Source organism: Paroedura picta, chromosome 7 (assembly GCF_049243985.1).
Source record: "Paroedura picta isolate Pp20150507F chromosome 7, Ppicta_v3.0, whole genome shotgun sequence".
Lineage (NCBI taxonomy): Eukaryota > Metazoa > Chordata > Lepidosauria > Squamata > Gekkonidae > Paroedura > Paroedura picta.
The window spans coordinates 98,956,866-98,977,400 of NC_135375.1; the positions used below are offsets into that span (position 1 = coordinate 98,956,866).

At 44.7% G+C, this 20,535-nt stretch overlaps 2 protein-coding genes across 6 annotated transcripts in view; one reads left to right on the forward strand and one right to left on the reverse strand.

The window, feature by feature from the left end:
• The window catches only part of LOC143841382 (protein regulator of cytokinesis 1-like), a 38,343-nt gene extending 19,297 nt beyond the window's left edge, over window positions 1-19,046 (reverse strand). For 2 of the 5 annotated variants that reach the window (XM_077345610.1, XM_077345609.1), the window contains exons 1-5: window positions 16,725-16,953; window positions 12,706-12,838; window positions 10,382-10,504; window positions 2,176-2,409; window positions 398-568 (exon numbers count right to left, since the gene is read on the reverse strand). In XM_077345610.1, the coding sequence (XP_077201725.1) occupies window positions 398-568; window positions 2,176-2,409; window positions 10,382-10,504; window positions 12,706-12,838; window positions 16,725-16,882 (819 nt within the window). In that variant the 5' untranslated portion in view covers window positions 16,883-16,953. Of the gene's footprint in view, window positions 1-397; window positions 569-2,175; window positions 2,410-10,381; window positions 10,505-12,705; window positions 12,839-16,605; window positions 16,954-19,017 lie in introns of those variants that run through there. The other 3 variants (XM_077345611.1, XM_077345612.1, XM_077345613.1) reach the window with 3 other exon arrangements.
• Window positions 19,047-19,310: 264 nt separating this feature from the next.
• The window catches only part of IDUA (alpha-L-iduronidase), a 60,419-nt gene continuing 59,194 nt past the window's right edge, over window positions 19,311-20,535 (forward strand). Inside the window, exon 1 of the mRNA XM_077345607.1 lies at window positions 19,311-19,661. Coding sequence (XP_077201722.1) covers window positions 19,459-19,661 — 203 coding nt within the window. The 5' untranslated portion in view covers window positions 19,311-19,458. The remainder of the gene's footprint in view (window positions 19,662-20,535) is intronic.

A 20,535-nucleotide genomic window follows, 5' to 3' on the forward strand; every position in this document is an offset into this window, starting at 1 on the left:
CCTTCATCCCCAGGAACTACTACTAAAACCCACAAAGCAACTTTCACTGAAAATGTGACAGTCTCTATTGTTGCACTAACCGGAAGGTCGCAAAACCCCAAAGGATGGCTTGTTTTATAAGGAGCAGGAGAAAGAAGGAATCAGAAAATGTGTGCCACTGCAACAGATCTATGCCACGCTCTTCGTAAACCACATTTACATGTAACTTGCTAGCTCTGTTAACTCAGTGCTTCTTCTGAAGGGCACTGCTTAATACCATATCGGATCGCTGGCTTATAACTTACTCACTAACTGAGCTGAATTTGGCTTCAACCTCCCCTGCGTTGAGTGACAAGCCATTAGTGGTATCCCTGCCATGCAAGGCACTGATAAATGTGCTAAACATTCCAAATCCTACCTGATTAATCAGTGTTTTAAGGTCTTCAATATTCTTCTTTGTAAGGCAAATATATTCTTCGCCATCCAGCAGCATCTCATTTTCCAGTGTACCGTCCGGAATATGGCCAATTTCTTTATTGTACTGTCTGATTTCTCTCCTCAGTTTTAAGAACTCGTCTAATCTTTGCTCCTTTTTAAACAAACAAATTAAATTATTAAAATAAATTAATATAAAACAAGTGATTATCTTACTGTTTTAATTTATTGTTTATTTATTTATTGGATTTATAGCCTGCCACTCTCAGAGGGTCACAAAAACAATCCAGACAGAAAAACCTAATAAATAGGTTTTAAATAATAAATAAATAAATAAATACCCATTAAAACCCCAATTAACAACAATTAAAGCGAACCCAACAGATGGCAAAAACATAACCCTCCTTAAACAGGAAGGCCCTTACAAGGGCAGCATGCGGGGAAACCACACTGCACCAAGGTGTTCATGTGTTAAACTACCAAGGGGGACCTGTAACATCTGCTCTAGCACTGGCCCTGATCATAAACCTGGTGGAAGAGCTCCATTTTATAGGACCTGTGGAAAGCAGAAAGCTCTCCGAGGGCCCACAGCTCCTCCGGGAACTCATTCCACCAGGTAGGGGCCAGGACCGAAAAGGTGAGCATCCCTGGGAGCAGAAAATGACCAAAAAGGTGTTGCATGCTGAGCGGAAAGCCCTGCAAGGGACATAGAGTGAAATATGGTCCCTCAGATATGTGGGTCCCAGACTGCGAAGGGCCTCAAAGGTCAACACCAAGACCTTGAACCTATTCCGGGCCACAACCAGCAGACAATGCAGCTCCCTCAGCACAGGCCCTCCATGTTCCACTGAGGACCCTAGCAGCCGCATTTTATACCAGTTGTAATTTCTGGGTCAGGGTCAAGGGCAGGCCCATATAGAGCAAGTTACAGAAATCAATTCTGGAGGTTGCATGGGTCACTGTGGCTAGGTGTTCAGGCGAAAGATAGGGTGCCAATAGCTGTGCCTGGTAAAGATGAAAAATGCCTGACTGGCTACCTTCTTGACCTGTGCCTCCATAGTTAGCAAGGCATCCAAGATCATGCCCAAATTCCTGGCTTGCAACGAGATGGACAGGAGGGGCAAACATGCTGCCTGTTCCAACCCCTTCCATCCCAGCCACAGGACCTCAGTCTTGGGGGGGGGGGGTTGAGTCTCAGGCGACTCTGCTCAAGCCACCCAGTCACAGCTTCCAAATATCTGGCAAATAGCTTTGGGGGGGAGATCTGGGCAGCCGTCCATAAAGAGATAGAGCTGGGTGTCATCAGCGTACTGATGGCAGCCCAGCCCATAATTATGGACCAGCTGAGCCAGAGGACACACAAAGATGTTTAAAAGGGTAGGGGAGAGCATCACACTATGAAGAACTCCACATGATAGTGAGCAACAGTGCGCTGCTTGTTTGGGAAATCTTAAATTCAAGATCAATTTCAGAAAAATAGACCAAGATTGTCAATGAAAGCATCCAGCTTTACGAACTGGAATACACAGGAATTCAAACCGGTTTCCTCTAATCACTCCACAATACACAGATGATGTATATGCAACCAGTTCCTTCCTCATTTAGTGAGACTGGTTCTACAGTTCTCTGAACATTCATAGAAATAGATACAGTATCTAATCTGAACTCCATGAAAGGTTTCTGGGCCAAGCATTCAAAAATGATTCACTGATATTTGTCATTTCTAGTTTTTAAAATGAGGAAAACAAGTTACTCAAATACCTTTATTTGTAATAGATTCTGAACGTGTTCTTCGAGTTCTGTCAGCTCCAGGGAAGTGGGAACGCTGCCTGTTGGGATATAGTAGGGGGTGGCACAAAGTTCCGCACACAGTGCCTGATCCTCTTGCTGCAGCTGTCTCAGCTTCTCCAGCCGCTCTTTCTTCTCTTTAACAGCCGCTTCTAAAGCCAAGCGGAACTCCCGCTCAACCTGAAGCATAGATAAGCCTTCTTCCACCTGTGATAAGATCGCCAAAGGTCAGAAATGAATAGCCAAGTGCAGCCAAGGGGATGGGACGAGCAGAAATTATATTTGGGCATGCTAGATGCCTTATTGTTCACCCAGCTTTTAAAAACAACAGGGGAACTGCACCCTCTAAAGCAGTGGTCCCCAACCTTTTTATCACCAGGGACCGGTCAACGCTTGACAATTTTACTGAGGCCCAGGGGGGGGGGGGAATACTCCTTTGCCGAGGGCAGTCGCTGCTGCCTGAACCCCTGCTCCACTTGCTTTCCCGCCGGTGCCCCTGACTTCCCACCGCCTGCAGCGGGGTGCTACCAGCAGTAGCTGCGCAGTTCCATGCCAAAGGGGAACTCCAGCCATGGCGGCTGCTGGAGAGCACCAAAGGTGAGCCGACGGCAGAGTGGCAGGGCAGCCTCCAAGGCAGCAGCCGGGGAGGACAACGAGGAAGAACCACAGCCCGGTAAAACTGATCCATGGACCAGTACCGATCCCCGGACTGGGGGTTGAGGACCACTGCTGATCATGCAGAGGATCCCTTGTAACAGTTATGACCTATGCCTTTAAAACAGTGTGTGCATATTTTCAATATACCTACCTACCTCGTGTTCCTGAACCTCATGTTCAAAATTTCCAACATCTGATAAGATAAATTAGCTTCCCCATGGGAGGTGAAACTCATCAATGGCTCCAGTTTCCCTCCAACAGCTTCTTCTACTGATGGTCACCCTGCCACTCCTCTTGATCTCTGCCAGACAGCCTCTAGTGTCTGTGCCATTTTGAGTCACAACAGAAGCCCCAGTTGAAACCAGAACCCTAGAAATGTTCATGTTATGTCTTCACTGTGGGAAAGGTTTTTCTGAGGAGGAATTCCCCTCCAAAGGAAGTAATGGTTTTAAAAACCCAATAGATAGTTCCCCTGCCCCAGTTTACAAAACTCAAGAGTTTATACCTTCATTAAAAAGAGAGACAGTTCTGAGATCCTGCCCTAAACTTTTCTAGAGGAAAGGCATTTGAATATTTGACCTTGACTCCTGAAAGGGTGAGAAGAGCCCTCACTCTTGCCATTGCTAAACGTTAATCTCCATGATAAGGGCCTCTTGTGGTGCAGAGTGGTAAGGCAGCAGACATGCAGTCTGAAAGCTCTGCCCGTGAGGCTGGGAGTTCAATCCCAGCAGCTGGCTCAAGGTTGACTCAGCCTTCCATCCTTCCGAGGTCTGTAAAATGAGTACCCAGATTGCTGGGGGGTAACGGGTAATGACTGGGGAAGGCACTGGCAAACCACCCCATATTGAGTCTGCCATGATAACGCTAGAGGGCGTCACCCCAAGGGTCAGACATGACCCGGTGCTTGCACAGGCGATACCTTTACCTTTAATCTCCATGATACATATAAAATGGCAGGCTCTATACCAGCAGTTCTCAACCTGGGGGTTGGGACGACTCTGGGGATCGAACAACCCTTTCACAGAGGTCACGGCAGGGTAAGCAGCTTGGGCGGGAGGGGGCGCACCTCAACTGTTGCTGCTCCTCCTGCAGGCGCCACACAACAGCCTTGTGGGGCAGATTGGGACAGAACATCTGTCTGTCTAGGGCAGCAGAAAAGAGCAAGATTAGCATGGTGGGACAAGAGGCAGAACTGAATTGAGAAACCCCAGGGGGAAAAAACAATTTTTATACAACCATGAACAATGGATCTTCATGCCATTGGTCAGTTTCAGTTTAATTTCTGTGAAAGAACACTTGCATAATTTTACAGTTGGGGGTCATCACAACATGAGGAACTGTATTAAAGGGTCATGGCATTGGGAAGGTTGAGAACCACTGCTCTATACTAACCAAATGTTTTATGTTCAGTCAACTCCTAGAAAGGTGGGAGATCCATTTAGAGATTCTCGTGGTGTCTAACCTAAGTAAGGGAGGGCAAAGCAAGGCAAGGCCTCTGTTAAGAAATGGTCAGTCTTGAGAATATCCAGAAACTTTCCTTTATACTAGGCAGAATAAAACCTACAAATGCATGTTCCTTCACATTGCTGAAAAATATCTTGACACCAAAAGTGAGTGCATGCGCAACTAGTCCTTCAGCAGTAGGGGAAATTGCCCTAGCCAACACAAGGATTTGCTGACATGATGCTCACCAGCTCTGTGTCCAAGAACTTTCTTTGCAAGGTTTTCCTAACCTCTACTTTGCCATTTGGTTCTGCACAAGTTCATGGGCAATTCACCAGGGGAGACATTATGCTTTTTCTAAGCCCAGTCCTGCCCAAGTTCAGTTGTAGTCAAGCTACAATTAGGATAGATAACTCAAAGAGTTTAGAATACCCCAGTCAGCAAGAATCAGTGTTGGAAGTCACCTCATGGGTCATCTAGTCCAACCCCCTGCTCTATGCAGGATACTCACAATCCTATCAATCATCCACTGTAACCTGTCATCCCCTTGAGCCTTCGCAGAATCAGCCTCTCTGTCAGATGGCTATCTAGCCTCTGTTTAAAAATTTCCAAAGATGGAGAACCCACCACCTCCCGAGGAAGCCTATTTCACTGAGAAACTGCTCTAATTGTCAGGAACTTCTTCCTGAAGTTTAGACAGAATTTCTTTTGAATTAATTTCATCCCATTGGTTCTGGTCCGTCCCTCCAGAGCAAGAGAGAACAACTCTGCTCCATCCTCAATATGGCAGCCTTTTAAATATTTGAAGATGGTTATCAAATCCCCTCTCAGTTGTCTGCTCTCCAGGCTAAACAGACCAAGTTCCCCAACCTTTCTCCATACATGTTGGTCTCAAAACCCCTCACCATCCTTGTTGCCCTCCTCTGGACACGCTCCAGTTTGTCTACATCCCTCTTCAACTGAACACAATACTCCAAGTGAGGCCAGACTAGAGCAGAGTAAAGCGGTACCATCACCTCCCATGATCTGGACACAATACTTCGTTTGATACAGCCCCAAATCCCATTGTTTTGTGTTTGCTACCCCTCCCAGTTTAGTATCATCTGCAAATTTTATAAGTATCCCCTCTAAACCCTCATCCAAATCATTTATAAATATGTTGAACAACACAGGCCCCAGGAAGATTTAGGATGCGTTAGGATGCTTAGGGCTAATCCTGCATTGAGCAGGGGGTTGGACTAGATGGCCTGTATGGCCCCTTCCAATTCTATGATTCTATGATTCTAAGATCCCTCGGGAACTCCACTTGTCACTCTTCTCCAAGAAGATGCAGAACTATTAACAAGAACCCTTTGGGTATTATCTGTCAACCAGTTATTGATCCACCTGACAAAATTTGGATCCATACTGCATTTTACCAACAAGAAAATCATGTGGAACTTTATCAAACAAATGTTTACAGCATTCCCTTGATCCAGCAAGGTAGTCACTTTCTCAAAAAAATAGATAAGGTTGGTCTGACATGATTTGCTCTTGCAAAACCTGTGCTGAGTCTTAGAAATCACAACTCTCAGTTCCAGCTGCTCAAGGACTGACTGATGATTTGTTCCAAAATTTTGCCAGCTACAGATGTCAAGCTGACAGGTTGATAGTTACCCGGATCCTCTTTTTTCCGTTTCTTGAAGATGGGGACAACATTTGCCTGTCTCCAATCGTCTGACACCTCACCTGTCCTCCAAGAAGTGTCAAAAATAATTGACAGAGGTTCAGAGATTACATCTGCAAGTTCTTTTAGTACTCGTGGATGCAATTCATCTGGCCCAGAAGACTTTGTTTAATTTAAAGAAACTAGGTGTTTGTGGACTGCTCCAACAGTGATTCTAGGCCACCATTCCCATCTCCCCTGTTTACGTTTTTTCCACAATGAGCACTATTTCCCTCACAAGAGAAGACTGAGGAAAATAGGAGTTAAGCAGTTCAACCCTCTCTTCATCATCTGTTATAATTTCACTTTCTTGTCCTAGCAGTGGTCCTACCACATCCCTAGTCTTTTTCTTACTTGAAATATAACTAAAGAAGCCTTTTTTGCTATGTTTAGCACTTCTTGCTAGCCTAAGCTAATATTGAGCTTTAGCTTTTCTAACACTGTCACTACAATTATTGGTTATTTGTTTACACTCATCTTTGGTAATGAGGCCTTACTTCCATTTCCTAAATGACTTTTTTATTCTTCAAATCATGTGACAGCTGTTTATGGAGCCACCTTGGCTTTCTTAGGCTCCTTCCATCTTTCCTTCTCAAGGGTATTGTTTGTGACTGAGCTTTCAGTATTTCACTTTTAAGAAACTCCTAGCCCTCTTGGACTCCCATCTCTTTAAGTCTTTCTGACCACAGGACTCTACCCAACACACCGTTAAGTCTGTTAAAATTTGCTTTCCTGAAGTCCAGTCTATAGTCTGACTACGTAAAGATTTTCTCTTTCCCACAATTGAAAACCACAAAAGCACATGGTCATTACTACCAAGTGTACCCACTACTTCCACCTCATCTACCAGTTCTTCCGTATTGATGATAACCAAGTCTAAAATAACAGAGCCCCTGGTTCTCCGCTCTACTTTCTGGGAAATGAAGCTGTCGTCAAGACAAGTTAAGAAATTAATGGAGTTTGTAGTTTTAGTAGAGCTGGTCTTCCAACAGATATCTGAGTTATTGAAGTCACCCATGACCACTGTTTTCCCTCTTTTTGAAAATGGTGTAATTTGGTCTAGCAGTATATCATTTAAGTCTTCTGACTGGCTTGGTGGTCTATAGCAGACCCCCACAATAATACCATTCTCATTTCCTACTCCTTTTATATTTACCCAAATAAACTGAACTTTCATGCTCAGGTACCTGTATTTCTTCACAAGTATAAAGATTCCTAACATATATTGCTACGCCTCCCCCCTTCTTTTCTTGTCTGTCCCTTTTGAATAGATTGTACCCCACGATTCTAGTATTCCAATTGTGAGTATTATCCCAGCAAATTTCTGTGACTCCTATTAAGTCAAGGAAGCAAAAGAAGGTAGCAAACGAAACACAGCAGGGAACCTGGTAACTGCTCAGTGCACAATTCCTCATCTGCTGATAAGTTTCCATATTAAGAAGTGGAGAAGGTGGGGAATCACAAAGAAGAGAGAATGACGCACAAAAAAATTGCTGCCTGCTTTGGAGCCATAATGCAAAATGACAGAACTGAAATCTAGACTGCAGAGCAGGTAGCTGCTTATCCAGCCATGCCTGAATAGTACAGCAGGGCAGGGGGCATCTCTCTATCTCTCCCTCTCCCCCTTCTCCCCCCCTGCCCATGTGGCATGAAATAAATCTTATTTCAACACCAATTCCAAAATATAATAGGATTTTTAAAAAGTTCTTGATGAGGTTACTGAAGAGGCATTGCATCTTCTCTCAGCTATCCACGCCTTGGGTTTTTCTAAAGTTTGAAATGATCAGAACACTAAAACCTTAAAGCATCCTGGAGTTCAATCATGGCAGGAAAAAGGATGGGAAGGAAAAAGAAGGATTCAGCAATGCACGCTTCAATCCCTGCACCAAAAAGATACTTTAAGTTGTAGATGGTTTTAATCAGCCAGTCAGTTAAATTTTATTACAGTCGTTCAGTCCAGGTTATATGTAAACAGAATCATAGGAGACCAAAAACAGTATGGTCATTAAATGTAGTACAATTTAAAACAGGTCTTAAAATAAAGCTTAAAACTTAAAAACTATTATTTTAGAGCATCGGGTTTTTATGGCAGCAGTGCAAAACTCAGCCAGCTGAATTGTTACTTGGGGGGTCTTATTGCTTAGTAGCCTCTTTGCTCGATCTGCGTCCCAATGTTCTGGAAACTTTTTGAGTAGTGGGTTCAATCAACTTGCCATGAATGTCTGCATTAGTAAGGCAGTGGAACAGCATGTGCTCTCTTGTTTCAATTTGGCCACTCCCACAATAACACTGTCTCAGTGTGAGGGAGATTTTCTTATAGCAATGCTTTACTAGAGCTGAGGGCAAGACTGAGCATCTTGCAAGGATAAATGCCCTTATCTGTTTATTTATTACTAGCTGAGACAGATAAGTGGCAGGGGCCAGAACATATCTCATTTTAAATGGGTCCAAAAAGGTTGGAGCTTTACTCAGGTCCAGTTGGCGTCCATTGTCCTGTATCCACTGCTGCCTTAACTGATGATGCAGCTTGATCATAAGCCAATTTAGATAGGAAATGTGTGGAAAGCCCGACTTCGGATTTCACTCTTGACAGGCTCAGTCCAAGATGACTGGAAGTTGTCTTTCAGGGTTAAAGAAGCTATAAACTGTGGGTTAATCTCAGCTACATTACTATTGCTGAAAGGCAGATTTTATCTTGCACCATTAATATTCCCATTTCCAGACACACCATAGAGTTCATTACACAGCATGGGAGTTGGAGGAATGTCTGAAGGAATTTAGAATGAACCCTTTCAAGCTTGATAATATCTGATATCAGAGCACCCAAAAATGCTCTGTAAGAGTTGGGGTAGAGTCTTACTTCAGGACTGCTGGTATAAAGAAGCTGCCCTTTGTTCGAAAGAATTTCAATGTGTTAGCTAAACTTTGCCCTAATTTTGATGTATATAAATAATGGATGCTCTTTGCTCCTGAGGCTTGATTATATACCCCAATTTTATGACCATTTAGCTTCCAGAGAGCCAGTTTGGTGTAGTGGTTAGGAGTGCGGACTTCTAATCTGGCGAGCCGGGTTCGATTCTGCACTTCCCCACATGCAGCCAGCTGGGTGACCTTGGGCTTGACACAGGGCAGATAAAGCTGTTTTAACCAAGCAGTAATATCAGGGCTCTCTCAGCCTCACACCCACTTCACAGGGTGTCTGTTGTGGGGAGAGGAAAGGGAAGGTGACTGTAAGCCGCTTTGAGACTCCTTCAGGTAGAGAACAGCAGCATATGAGAACCAACTCTTCTTCATATTCTAGAACTTGACAGTTTGCAAAATGCCATGACCTAGGCCTTCTGGTAGTTAATTTCAATATGTTCTTTTTCAAAGTACAGGGCAAGTTTTTTTAAAGAATTCACCTAATCCCTTTAAGGGTTCCCTGAAGAAGAACTACATCATCAGCATAGCAGTACAGGGATCAGACAATAAGCTAATATTGGGGAATGCAGTCAGGATAAGACCTGAATCATATCATTTATATAGAAGTTAAAATGTGTAGGGGCCAAGATGCAGCTCAACCTCAACCCCCTTCCCCCCAGTCACAATTTTACCTTTCTTTTACTTAAACTGCCCCAAATACTGTATGTGCCCTAGAGGGCAATGAGCACAATCAGATTGGGTGGGGAATGTCTTTATATTTAGAAATATGATATAATATTTTTAAAGTACTTCAGGCATAGAAATGAAACTCTGGGGTGATTCCATTTCGCTATACTGCTATGGATAAGATCAAATTAGTTGTTACCTATAACTAATAAAAGATGTCAAAGACCTTTACATTTGCATAGAAACTGCATTTGAACTTATTTTTATGCAATACCCTCAAAGTAAAGTAACTGCCTGAACAAAACAGGAATGATCCAGAAGTCAATTTGATGACCAAAGTCTTCAGTCTATGTTGCATGTAAGATTATTATTGATTGATCAGCAATAAATAAATCATCCGTATCCATAGTTCCTCTATATATTTGTGAAACAGCCTGGGGGGATGGGATATGCCCTACTGTCCAAGATGGGCCATTGCTGGCTGCACCCTGATTGGCCCTGCCCATACAGCTCCCGCCCTGGACGCTAGCCACGTTCCTCTCAGACATGCCAGAGACAGAGAGAGAGAGACACAGAGCCCTGCCAGACCCAACATGAGCCCTCATTCCCTCCTATCGCTCCTGTTGCAAGGGAGGCAGAGAGAGACACAGAGAGAGCCACCCCTGCTGCAATGGAGAGCTGCCCCAAACTGCACACCAGCCCTCCTTCCCTACTAAGAACGAGCCCTAATTGCCTTGCATTCCTGCTTACAATGGGCTTTCTTGCTAGTCAGTAATAAAAACGTACCCGGTAAGAATCTAGGTTGAGTTCATTTCTGATTGTATCCAACTGCTTCTTTTGTATTTCAATGTCATTTTCAATTTTTTCTTTCAAGTTTATTTCTTCCTCGATCATGTCATCCAACAATTTCTGTCCAGAAAAAAAATCACAAAAAACGGATCACAGTACACCAAAAATATGTTTTTAACGTTTACATAGCAAGTTTGTTCTTCTCACACCTGGGCTTGTTTTATATATGGCTTAGATCAGTGGTTCTCAACCTTCCTAATGCCACGAAACTTTAATACAGTTCCTCATGTTGCGGTGACCCCCAACCATAAAATTATGCAAGGGTTCTTTCACAGAAATTAAACTGAAACTGACTAATGGCATGAAGATCCATTGTTCATGGTTGTATAAAAATTGTTTTTTTCCTTTGGGGTTTCTCAATTCAATTCTGCCTCTTGTCCCACCATGCCGATCTCGCTCTTTTCCACTGCTCCAGACAGACGAACGCTCTACCTCAATCTATCCCACAAGGCGGTTGTGTGGATGCCCCCCCCCCCCCGGCCAAGCTGCTTGCCCTGCCGCGACTCCTGTGAAAGGGTTGTTCAACCCCCAAAGGGGTCCTGACCCCCAGGTTGAGAACCACTGGGCTAGTAGCACCAGAAGATGCAAGTAACTTTTTTTCAGATGGAACTAATTGATTTGCAAGCCAGTGATTATCTCAGAGACGTTTACAAAGAAAACAGTCTCTTAGATTTCTATTCTGGTCTACCTGATACATTTATCAACCTAAAGAAATTTGCTGCAGGCATGTTCAGTCTTTGGCACCACATATAAACCTTTTCCAAGATGAAAATTGTGAAATCGAAGTGTAGCTCAAGGCTTACCGGTGAACATTTACATGACATTTTAAGAATGTCTGTCACAAACCTTGACTTGGACATCAGTGCCCTGGCAACATTTTATCATTTACCTTTGAATTTTGTTAAATTTTGGTTTAAGATGACGCCCTCTTTAAGCATTGGGTACGCTAATGTGGACACCATGTGCCAAAAGGTTGGGGACCCCTGCCCTAGGAAACCTAGCAGCTAAGTAGCCTTACCTAATGGACCAAAACAAGGAGTCTGTCTCACAGAATGAGACGCAGGCTGTTCGTGGCATGTTGCATTTGCAGGGAGAAAAGTGGGACCAACACACTTCAAGGGAATGCTCCATTGTGACAGGAACAGTTCCTAAAAACCATGTCCCTACTAGAAGAGAGGGTAAGAGAAGAGAGATTGGGTGTCCTGTTTTTGCTCTGTTAACTGGAAACAGTCTCCATTTTCTTTGTTCTTCTCACTTCTCTACAGAGAAAAATTTCTGTTCCAAGGAAGGAAGCCAGCAGAGAGTCTGAGGTCGGTCCCATCTCCCTTATGTTGCTGACTATGCTGTTAATCATCTTTGCACTCATCCATACCCATTAGGGCCTTTAAACACAGCCTTTGTGTTCCAGCCAAAAAGAAAGAAAAATGGGCATACCGCGCTCCACAAATGGCTTAGATATCGCCTCAACCTTATGGGCCTGTTAGTTTACCTTCCTTTTCAACCACAATACTAATAGTTTATCCTCAACTTTTATTACTAGATGGCAAAAAGATATGCCTGAACAGACCTTCTGGTAAAAGCCAGAAATACAAGCTAATTAATGTTGAAATAGCACAGTTTGTATCAGAGTAAGAAATGAAAACTTGGGCCTAAAGCAGCAAGACTGTATACACTTAAAACATTTTCCTATGAAATTATACTTTTTTCCCAAAACACACAAAATGCATTTATGTTATGGCTTCAACATTCTTGCAAATTCAGGATCTGTCACCTCATCATGGGGGAAATAATGAACTAAATAAAGCATTTAACGTCTATCTCCTGATTAAGGGGTTAAGGCAGTCTTTCTCAGAGGTGTGGATGGCCATTGACATCACTAGATGTCACTGGAGCCCACTTCCCCTGTAACACTACAGGCCTAGCCTCTTTCTCCATAATCAAAACAGTAAATGATTGTTTGATTGGCGGGCTCCTGCATCTTACTTCAGTGTCCACTTCTCTGAAGGGGCATGTCAACACTTCCAGGGTTCCTCAAAGCCTGGAAAATATTTCAGGGGCTGCTCCACAGTCAAAAAGTTGAAAATGGCTGCCCAGATTGTTTGAACCTTTATATAACCATTACCCTACATTCCAAGACTTCCAGGAGGATAAGAAACCCGATGGTGCCTAACAGGAGGAACACCAGGCCACAATATACAAAAGTAGGAATCTAAAAGGAAGAGAGATGGATCTAGCAATTACAAGACCAAACTGATCCATACCTCAATGTGGACCTTGACAGTCTGCATACGCTCTAGTTGCAGCTCTTTCTTCATGCCCATTTCATTCCATAAGTCTAGCAAGTTAGCCAGAGCCTGGGTGACACTATTTACTAACGAAGCAGCCAAGATCTCACTAGAACAGAAGAGAAAGACATTACTGGTAAATACTCCAAGGTCTTGCCTTCACTTTCCCAACGCCTTACTTCTTACCTTAGTGACCCTGGCCTTCCTGCATGGAAACGAAAATTGTGTTTCAGTTCAATGACCACCACCCTGAAAGGGTCCCCCCCGCAGCTTGCAGAGAATGACAGTTGCAGTTACCAGCACTCAGAAGAGCCATCCCACCAAATAGAGATTTACAATAATGTAAGCTATAGTTACTAATAGTAAATATTAAATCCCGAGACAAGAAACCATGAAGCAAAAGGCTTCTGGGGGGGGGGGGGGGTAGCACAAGTAAGGCAAGGCACAGGATACAGCTTAGCTTGTTCAAGAACTAGATAAAGTTTTTAAAAATTATATTGTATTTATTAAGGTGCACATAGATAATTATACTAAACAATGAAAAATTAAGAACATTGTGAAATATCTCTTGCTAACACAATATACTCACAAAGAATGGCAATGTTCTGAGGCAGAGTCTCAAAAGTCCAGAGTCCATACGCACAAGCATGGTCAAACCACAAGCAGGTATAACAAAGGTTCAACAAGGTCTGACAAGTTTGACAGAAGTCTGGCAAAATGGTGTTACAAATTAAGTTTCTTTATAGGTTTCCCCCCATATGGGATTCTAGATACATAAACCAATCAAAAGTAGCTATCAATTTATTAATAAGCCAATGGAATTACTGATGTTAGGGCAAGAGGAACAAAACAAGCCCATCCTAGGCCAGGAGATGGAGTGCTGACTTCATCTACCTTGAAGCCTGTTCTTAAAACAAGTTAATTGGGAACGTCTGAAGCTTGTTACCTTATTGGTGTAAGCAGACAGTGTTAGCCTTCTCAAGGGCACAGATGCAGACATAAACTTGTACCAAAAAAGCAAAGATCTTCTTTTGCGGCCTACTAGGAAACTCACAGGCCTCAAGCCTGAACTAAAGTTTTACAGAACAAGAATTAAAACCATTATTTCACTATAAGGTGGCAGTCAGGTTTTGGTGGCTGTCCAGTATTCTGCTCTTGCTAACAGAGGTTAGCTAGGAGGCTAGGAGGATGGGGTCCTTCAGTTATCCCATGTCTAGTTAATGTGGGGCTTGTACAGTTAAAACCAGCACTTTGAATTATACCTGTAAGAGAACTGGTATTCAATACAGCCCTTTTAACAAGGATACAACTGCTCCAGAGCACCTTACCGCTAATTTTCAAACTGCAATATTTTAGACCAGTGGTCCCCAACCTTTTTATCACCAGGGATCACTCAACGCTTGACAATTTTACTGAGGCCCGGTGGGGGGGGGGGGGTAGTTTATTCTTCTACTCTCAACCACTGCCCTAACACTCTCTGATCACTATGGTAATGTTTAAACATCCCTTCAAAATAAGATGCAGACACGCCACAACAATGAACATAAGGAACATTTTATTTTCATGGAAATTTTAACTCATGACAATGACAAATCAATGGGAACCATGAGCTTGTTTCTCTGCAACGAGATAGTCCCATCTGGGAGTGATGGGAGACAATGACACCCAAAGTGTGTTGTAAAGGGCTGGGGGGGGGATGAAGTAAAGGGCCGGGAGGGGGGGGGAGAAGGCGTCCTTTGCGGCCCACCTCCAATTAATCGACGGACCACATGTGGTCTGCAGCCCACAGGTTGGGGTTCAATATTTTAGACCATTTCATGTTTCAGAGTCTTCACAAGCAAAGTCATCTTCTATTATTTTACAGACATCAGATTAGTGTAGCAGTTAGGAGCACAGACTTCTAATCTGGCAAACCGGGTTTGATTCCTCCTACACATGCAGCCAGCTGGGTGACCTTGGCCTCATCACAGCACTGATAGAGCAGTAATCTCAGGGCTCTTTCAGCCTCACCCACCTCACAGGGTGTCTGTTGTGGGGAGAGGAAAGGGAAGGCGACTGTAAGCCGCTTTGAGACTCCTTCAGGTAGAGAAAAGTGGCATATAAGAACCAACTCTTCTTCTTCAGTAATATCAGGGCTCTCTCAGCCTCACCTCCCTCACAGGGTGTCTGTTGTGGGGAGAGTAAAGGGAAGGCGAATGTAAGCTGCTTTGAGACTCCTTCGGGTAGAGAAAAGCGGCATATAAGAACCAACTCTTCTTCATTGCATTAGCCATTGCCCATCACAATCCTACCAGATATACAAAATATACACAGAATAAAAACAGGGCTGTGGCTTAGTGGTAGAGTATCTGCTTGGTATGCAGAAGATCCCAGGTTCAACTCTCTCTCCAGTTAAACTAGCAGGTAGTAGATGATGTGAACGACCTCTGCCTGGGGCCCTGAAGAGCTATTGCCAATCCTAATAGACAATACTGACCTTGATTGACCAAGAGTCTGAATCAGTATAAGACAGCTTCATTTTTAATAGTGATCACATTCTGACTTGCTCCCAGCATGGATAACTATAGTCAGTTCATTCATTTCCAAGCAAAAGCATAGACATAGCTGGCAAAAGGCACTTACGATCACAGAAACCATATGAGCATCAAACTTGGAACCAAGCTGCTGACCAACTCCATTGGGTGAAGTGGAGTGCTACATCAAGGCTACCTCCTCTTTCAGTATATTAACATCAGCTATAAGTAGGTGCAAGGTGACAAGCCAGGCTCAACTGGGCAAGCTGGAGACTGGACCCCTCCAAATACCCTTTACCCATCTTTCTCAACCTTTTTTTGCCATTGAGAAACCCCTGTAGTGTGATCATGCAGAACATGGTTGGGAAGCATAGCTATGTACACGCCCACTCAGGGCCTCTCCCTTCCCACTCAAAGAAGTCTCAAAGTGGCTTACAAGCACATTCCCCCCCCCCCACAACAGACACCATGTGAGGTGTGTGGGGCTGACAGAGCTCTAAGAGAACTGCAGAGGGCCCAAGGTCACCCAGCTGGCTGCATGTGGAGGAGGAGTGGGGAATCAAATCCAGATCTCCAGCGTCTGCTACTCTTAAGCACTACACCAACCTTGCTTGCCAATAAGTTATTGCTCTGATGTTGCAACCCAAGTCTAAAAAGAACACACACACACACACATATATATATATGTGTATATGTATATATTTGCTACTGGACTCTGATTTTATTGTGCTACTTCAGACCAACACAGCTACACCACAGGTGAATCAATCACTACATATATAAGCTTGGCATCTCCAGAGCTTGAAGCTTGGAGACGGGCGGGCACCTCAGTGAGTTAAAATGCCTGTGCCCACCCTCTGAGGCACCCATTTTCTCCAGGGAAACTGATCCTTGTAGACTCTGGATGACAATCCCAATTCCAGGAGATCTCTGGGCCATACCAGGAACCTGGCAGTCCCATACAGACTTCGACCTAACACAGGAGACTAAAAGGCACAGGAACACAAGCACACTTCAACCTAGACAGGAGTGACTCCTTTTCCTTTCCCTACTTAACACTCCCCATCAGAGAGCCAGCTCCAAGGTGGGAAATTCCTGGAGATTTGGGAAGCGCAACTAAGGAGGGCAGGAACTCCATTGGGATATAATGCCATGGAGTTTAATTTCCAGAACAACCATTTTCTCCGGGGGAACTGACCTTCCTTACGTGGACATCAGTGCCAATTGCGGGAGATCTCCCGGGACCACGTGGAGGTTGGCAACCCACAGAGTCAGGCTCGGCGCTGATTTCCCAACGATTTAAAGACTTCCAGCCCACCCCTCCAAGACACCTTAACATTTTCCTCAGCCTACAGCCCTTTACCTCTTTTACCTTGGAGTAAGCCCCCGCGACTTAAAGGGGCTTACTTCCGAGGAAGCGCAAACGGGGCCGCAATAATAGCCGACCTCTCCCGCTCCGGTCTGAGGGATTGTTCTCCTCACCTTTCCCTGGGCGGCTTCGGCATCCTTGAAGGCGCTGAGAGAAACGTTGTCTCGAGATAGAACGAAGGGGCAAAAAAAAACCCGTTTCTATTCCCAACCGAACTCGGCGACCGCCTGAAATTCAAACCTCTAAACAGTGCCCTCGCCGGTGACGTCATCCTGATTGAACGACGAGCCGACCAATAGGCGCTGGAGCTTGCGGCCGCTTCAAACGGGTTCTCCGAGGCCCCGCCTCCTCCTTACATGTCTCATCAAGGAACGAACTGAAGTGGGGGGGGGGGAATCCGCGAGGCTTATGAACAAGCCGCCTTGTGTGCTCCTATTGGATACCTCTCAGGGCTCGTGCGAAGGGGAGGGAGCTGATTGGTTGGCGAAGGGGCTTTTTTTGTCAGTTTAAAAACAAACTGGTCTTGAGGGGCAGCTTATTAAGGATGTGCAAAAGGGATTTTCCTTTAATAGGCATCGGAAGAAGTGCTTCTAACTCCCTAAGGCGCCTGCTGGGATAAATAGTAGTGTCTAAAGTGCCGTTGGCCTTTGTTTTGGGCTGGAGTTTTAAGGATTGTGAGGGTACAGTACTGGAACTTTGTTATTGGTGATAAATAATATGAAAAGAAATATGGCTCCTTACTGAATATTGAGGTTAACAGGGCTTACTTTCCTTAGAAAAACAAAAATAGAGTCCAATAGCACCTTTAAGACCAACAAAGATTTATTTATTAAGCTTTTGTTTATTATTAAACTTATTCAAGGGTGAGCTTTTGAGTGCAAGCACTCTTCCTCAGATGAAATGAACAACCATCATAACTGTGGAGATATAAAAGGTAAAGGTCCCCTGTGCAAGCACCGAGTCATGTCTGACCTTTGGGGTGACGCCCTCTAGCGTTTTCATGGCAGACTCAATACGGGGTGGTTTGCCAGTGCCTTCCCCAGTCATTACCGTTTTGTTGTTGTTATGTGCGAAGTCGTGTCCGACCCATCGCGACCCCATGGACAATGATCCTCCAGGCCTTCCTGTCCTCTACCATTCCCCGGAGTCCATTTAAGTTTGCACCTACTGCTTCAGTGACTCATTACCGTTTACCCCCCAGCAAGCTGGGTACTCATTTTACCGACCTCGGAAGGATGGAAGGCTGAGTCAACCTTGAGCCGGCTGCTGGGATTGAACTCCCAGCCTCATGGGCAAAGCTTTCAGACGGCTGCCTTACCACTCTGCGCCACAAGAGGCTCATGTGGAGATATAAGGTGAAAGCAAATTATGGCAAATTAGTAAACTGTGTCACAATATCCATATGATCATTATTTGCCAAAATAGCCAATCAGTCCTTTTGAGTTCAGCTTCAGTTCACAAAAACCTTGGGGAAATAAAACTGCCCACCTTAGTAATTAATGGCAGATGCTTGCTATTCCATCAGCAGTTTGGCCTGGAAGGGGTTAATAAAAGTGCAAGAGTTCTGCATTTTCATTTTTAAAATATTGCCCTCTAGATACTTTAATGCATACCACTGTTTTTTGCACTACTGTTCTTTTTTAATGCCCATTCTGGCCTGTTCTGGAGGCATTATGGCCTGGAAAGGGTTAATAAAAGGTTTCACCTTTCCTCTTCTAACATTAATGTTATTGATGTTAAAATTATTGTTGTTATGAACAATGAACTTCCATGTATTATTTTCTATGTTTTATGTAAACTACCGAGCCCCAGGGGAAGGCGGTATTAAATATAATAAATTAATAAATTAATTAATAGTTCTCAACTGTCTGTAATGCATCCCATTGATTCTGGCAGTACTATTGCTTAATGTCCATTTCGGCCTGTTTCAGAGGCATTTTGGCCTGTAAGGCATGAATCAACGTGCCAGAATTCTGTGTTTTCATTTTTAAAATATTGTTCTCCAGTGACAATAACACATCCTACTCTTTTCTGCGATACTATTGTTAATTTAATGTTCGATCAAATTTTCAGGCTTTTGGAAGCACCCTTTTTCTTAAATCATGTTTTTAGTATGACATCCCAAGCCTATGTATGTTTACACATAAGTAGAACCCTTAACATAGTCAAAATGTAATTGTCACAGTAGCCAGGTCCTTCCTGGCCACCAACAAGGGGGGAGGGGTAGGTTTGCCAGATGCAGATTGGGAAACATCTGGAGATTTGGGGGTGGAACCTGGGGAAAGCAAGGGCCCCCCGTGGGGTCCAGTGCTATAGGATCCACCCTCTAGCATCCATTCCTTCCGGAAGGGCTGATTTCTGTCAGCAGGAAAAGAGCTGTAATTCCAGGGCATCCCCAGGTCCCACCTGGAGGCTGGCATCTTTCCTTGGTGCTCATCACTCTGTTCCACTGTCTCCTCCAAGCAGGCAGACTGCCTTCCAAGCGAACATGAGCCCAAGGGGGCTGCTTATCTCGCCTTGGAGCGAGGGCGCCCATAAACGATTGCATGCTAGCTGGGACCGCTTTCCCCGGCTCCTGCAAAAAACAAAACAAAACAGGAACCAAGGCAGACACGACCATGTGCCGCACGGCAGAGGGGTGCATTCATCATCGCCACGGCCGATTCGCGACGAAAGCGCTAGATCTGGCGTCTCTGCCCTCCGCTGCGTTTCTTTGCCGCGCAGCGAAGGGGAGAATTTACGGACCCAGCCCGGCAAAAGCAGCGCACTACAGATAAAGGGTTTTGTGGATAGAGCATCTCCCCCCCCCCCCCGCGAGGAGGCGCGGAGTCGTTTGGGTCGCGCGTGATGGAATGGCGGCAGCCGCCTCTCAGCCCGGCGCGGGGGTTTGTCAGTCTTTCTGCAAAGTTTATGAAGGCGCCTCTGCTATGGAGCGCCGCGCTCTGGCTGGGCGTCCTGACGGGAGGAGCCTGGGGGTCTTTCGTGGTCAAGGTGGACCTCTCCCAGCCCCAAAGGGAACTGAAGCACTTTTGGAAAAGCACCGGATATTGGTAAGGAAGCACGATCTTCAAGGGGGTTGCCGTCTCTTCGTTAGGTAGAACACACAAGCGCCGAGCGCAGGGTTTCATCGGGATATCGTTTCAAGAAACCATTTGCCGTCCCCTGTTTGCTTTCTTAATTTAGACTTCGGGTTTTTTTTTAAATAACTTACATTTTCCTCTCCTCCGTTTTATCCTGACGACACCCCTGTGAGGTAGTTTTGGCTGACTGTCTGATTGGCATGAGGTCACCCAGCAGGGATGCCAGCCTCCAGGTGGGAAACCTTCCCGCAATTATAGCTCATATCCGGACAATAGAAGTTAGTTCACTTGGAGAAAAGGGCTGCTTAGATTGTATAACATTTGTGCCCCTTTGAAGTCCCTCCCTTCTCCAAGATTTTCCCAACCTCGAGCTGGCAACAGGATCATCCAGTGAGCTTCTATGGCAGAGAGGTGATTCAAGCCTGGTGGTCAAGGATTCTGTTTTATTTAGATCAACCTTTCTCAACTTTTTTTTCCCATTCAGAAAGACCTGAAACATTTTTCAGGCTTCAGGAAACCCTGGAAGTGGCAGGATCCTGCAGAACATGGTTAGGAAGCAGAGCTATGTACACATAGCTCTCCCCTTCCCACCCCCTCCAGGACCATCGCTGGACATTTTGGGAGGGTTGAGCAGGTTATGGCCATATAGGGCCATATAATCCAATAAATTGATGCATCCACCATTAAGAAGTTCAGATTCGTTTTAACTCATTGTGGGGAGAGATCCAAATTATCCGCACTGCCAGAGAATTCTTTCAAAATACCATTTTAATAGCTGCAGCATTAAAGGGGTGGCACTGTGTCATGTCAAAAATCCAGCGTCCACACTGGGTACAGATTACTA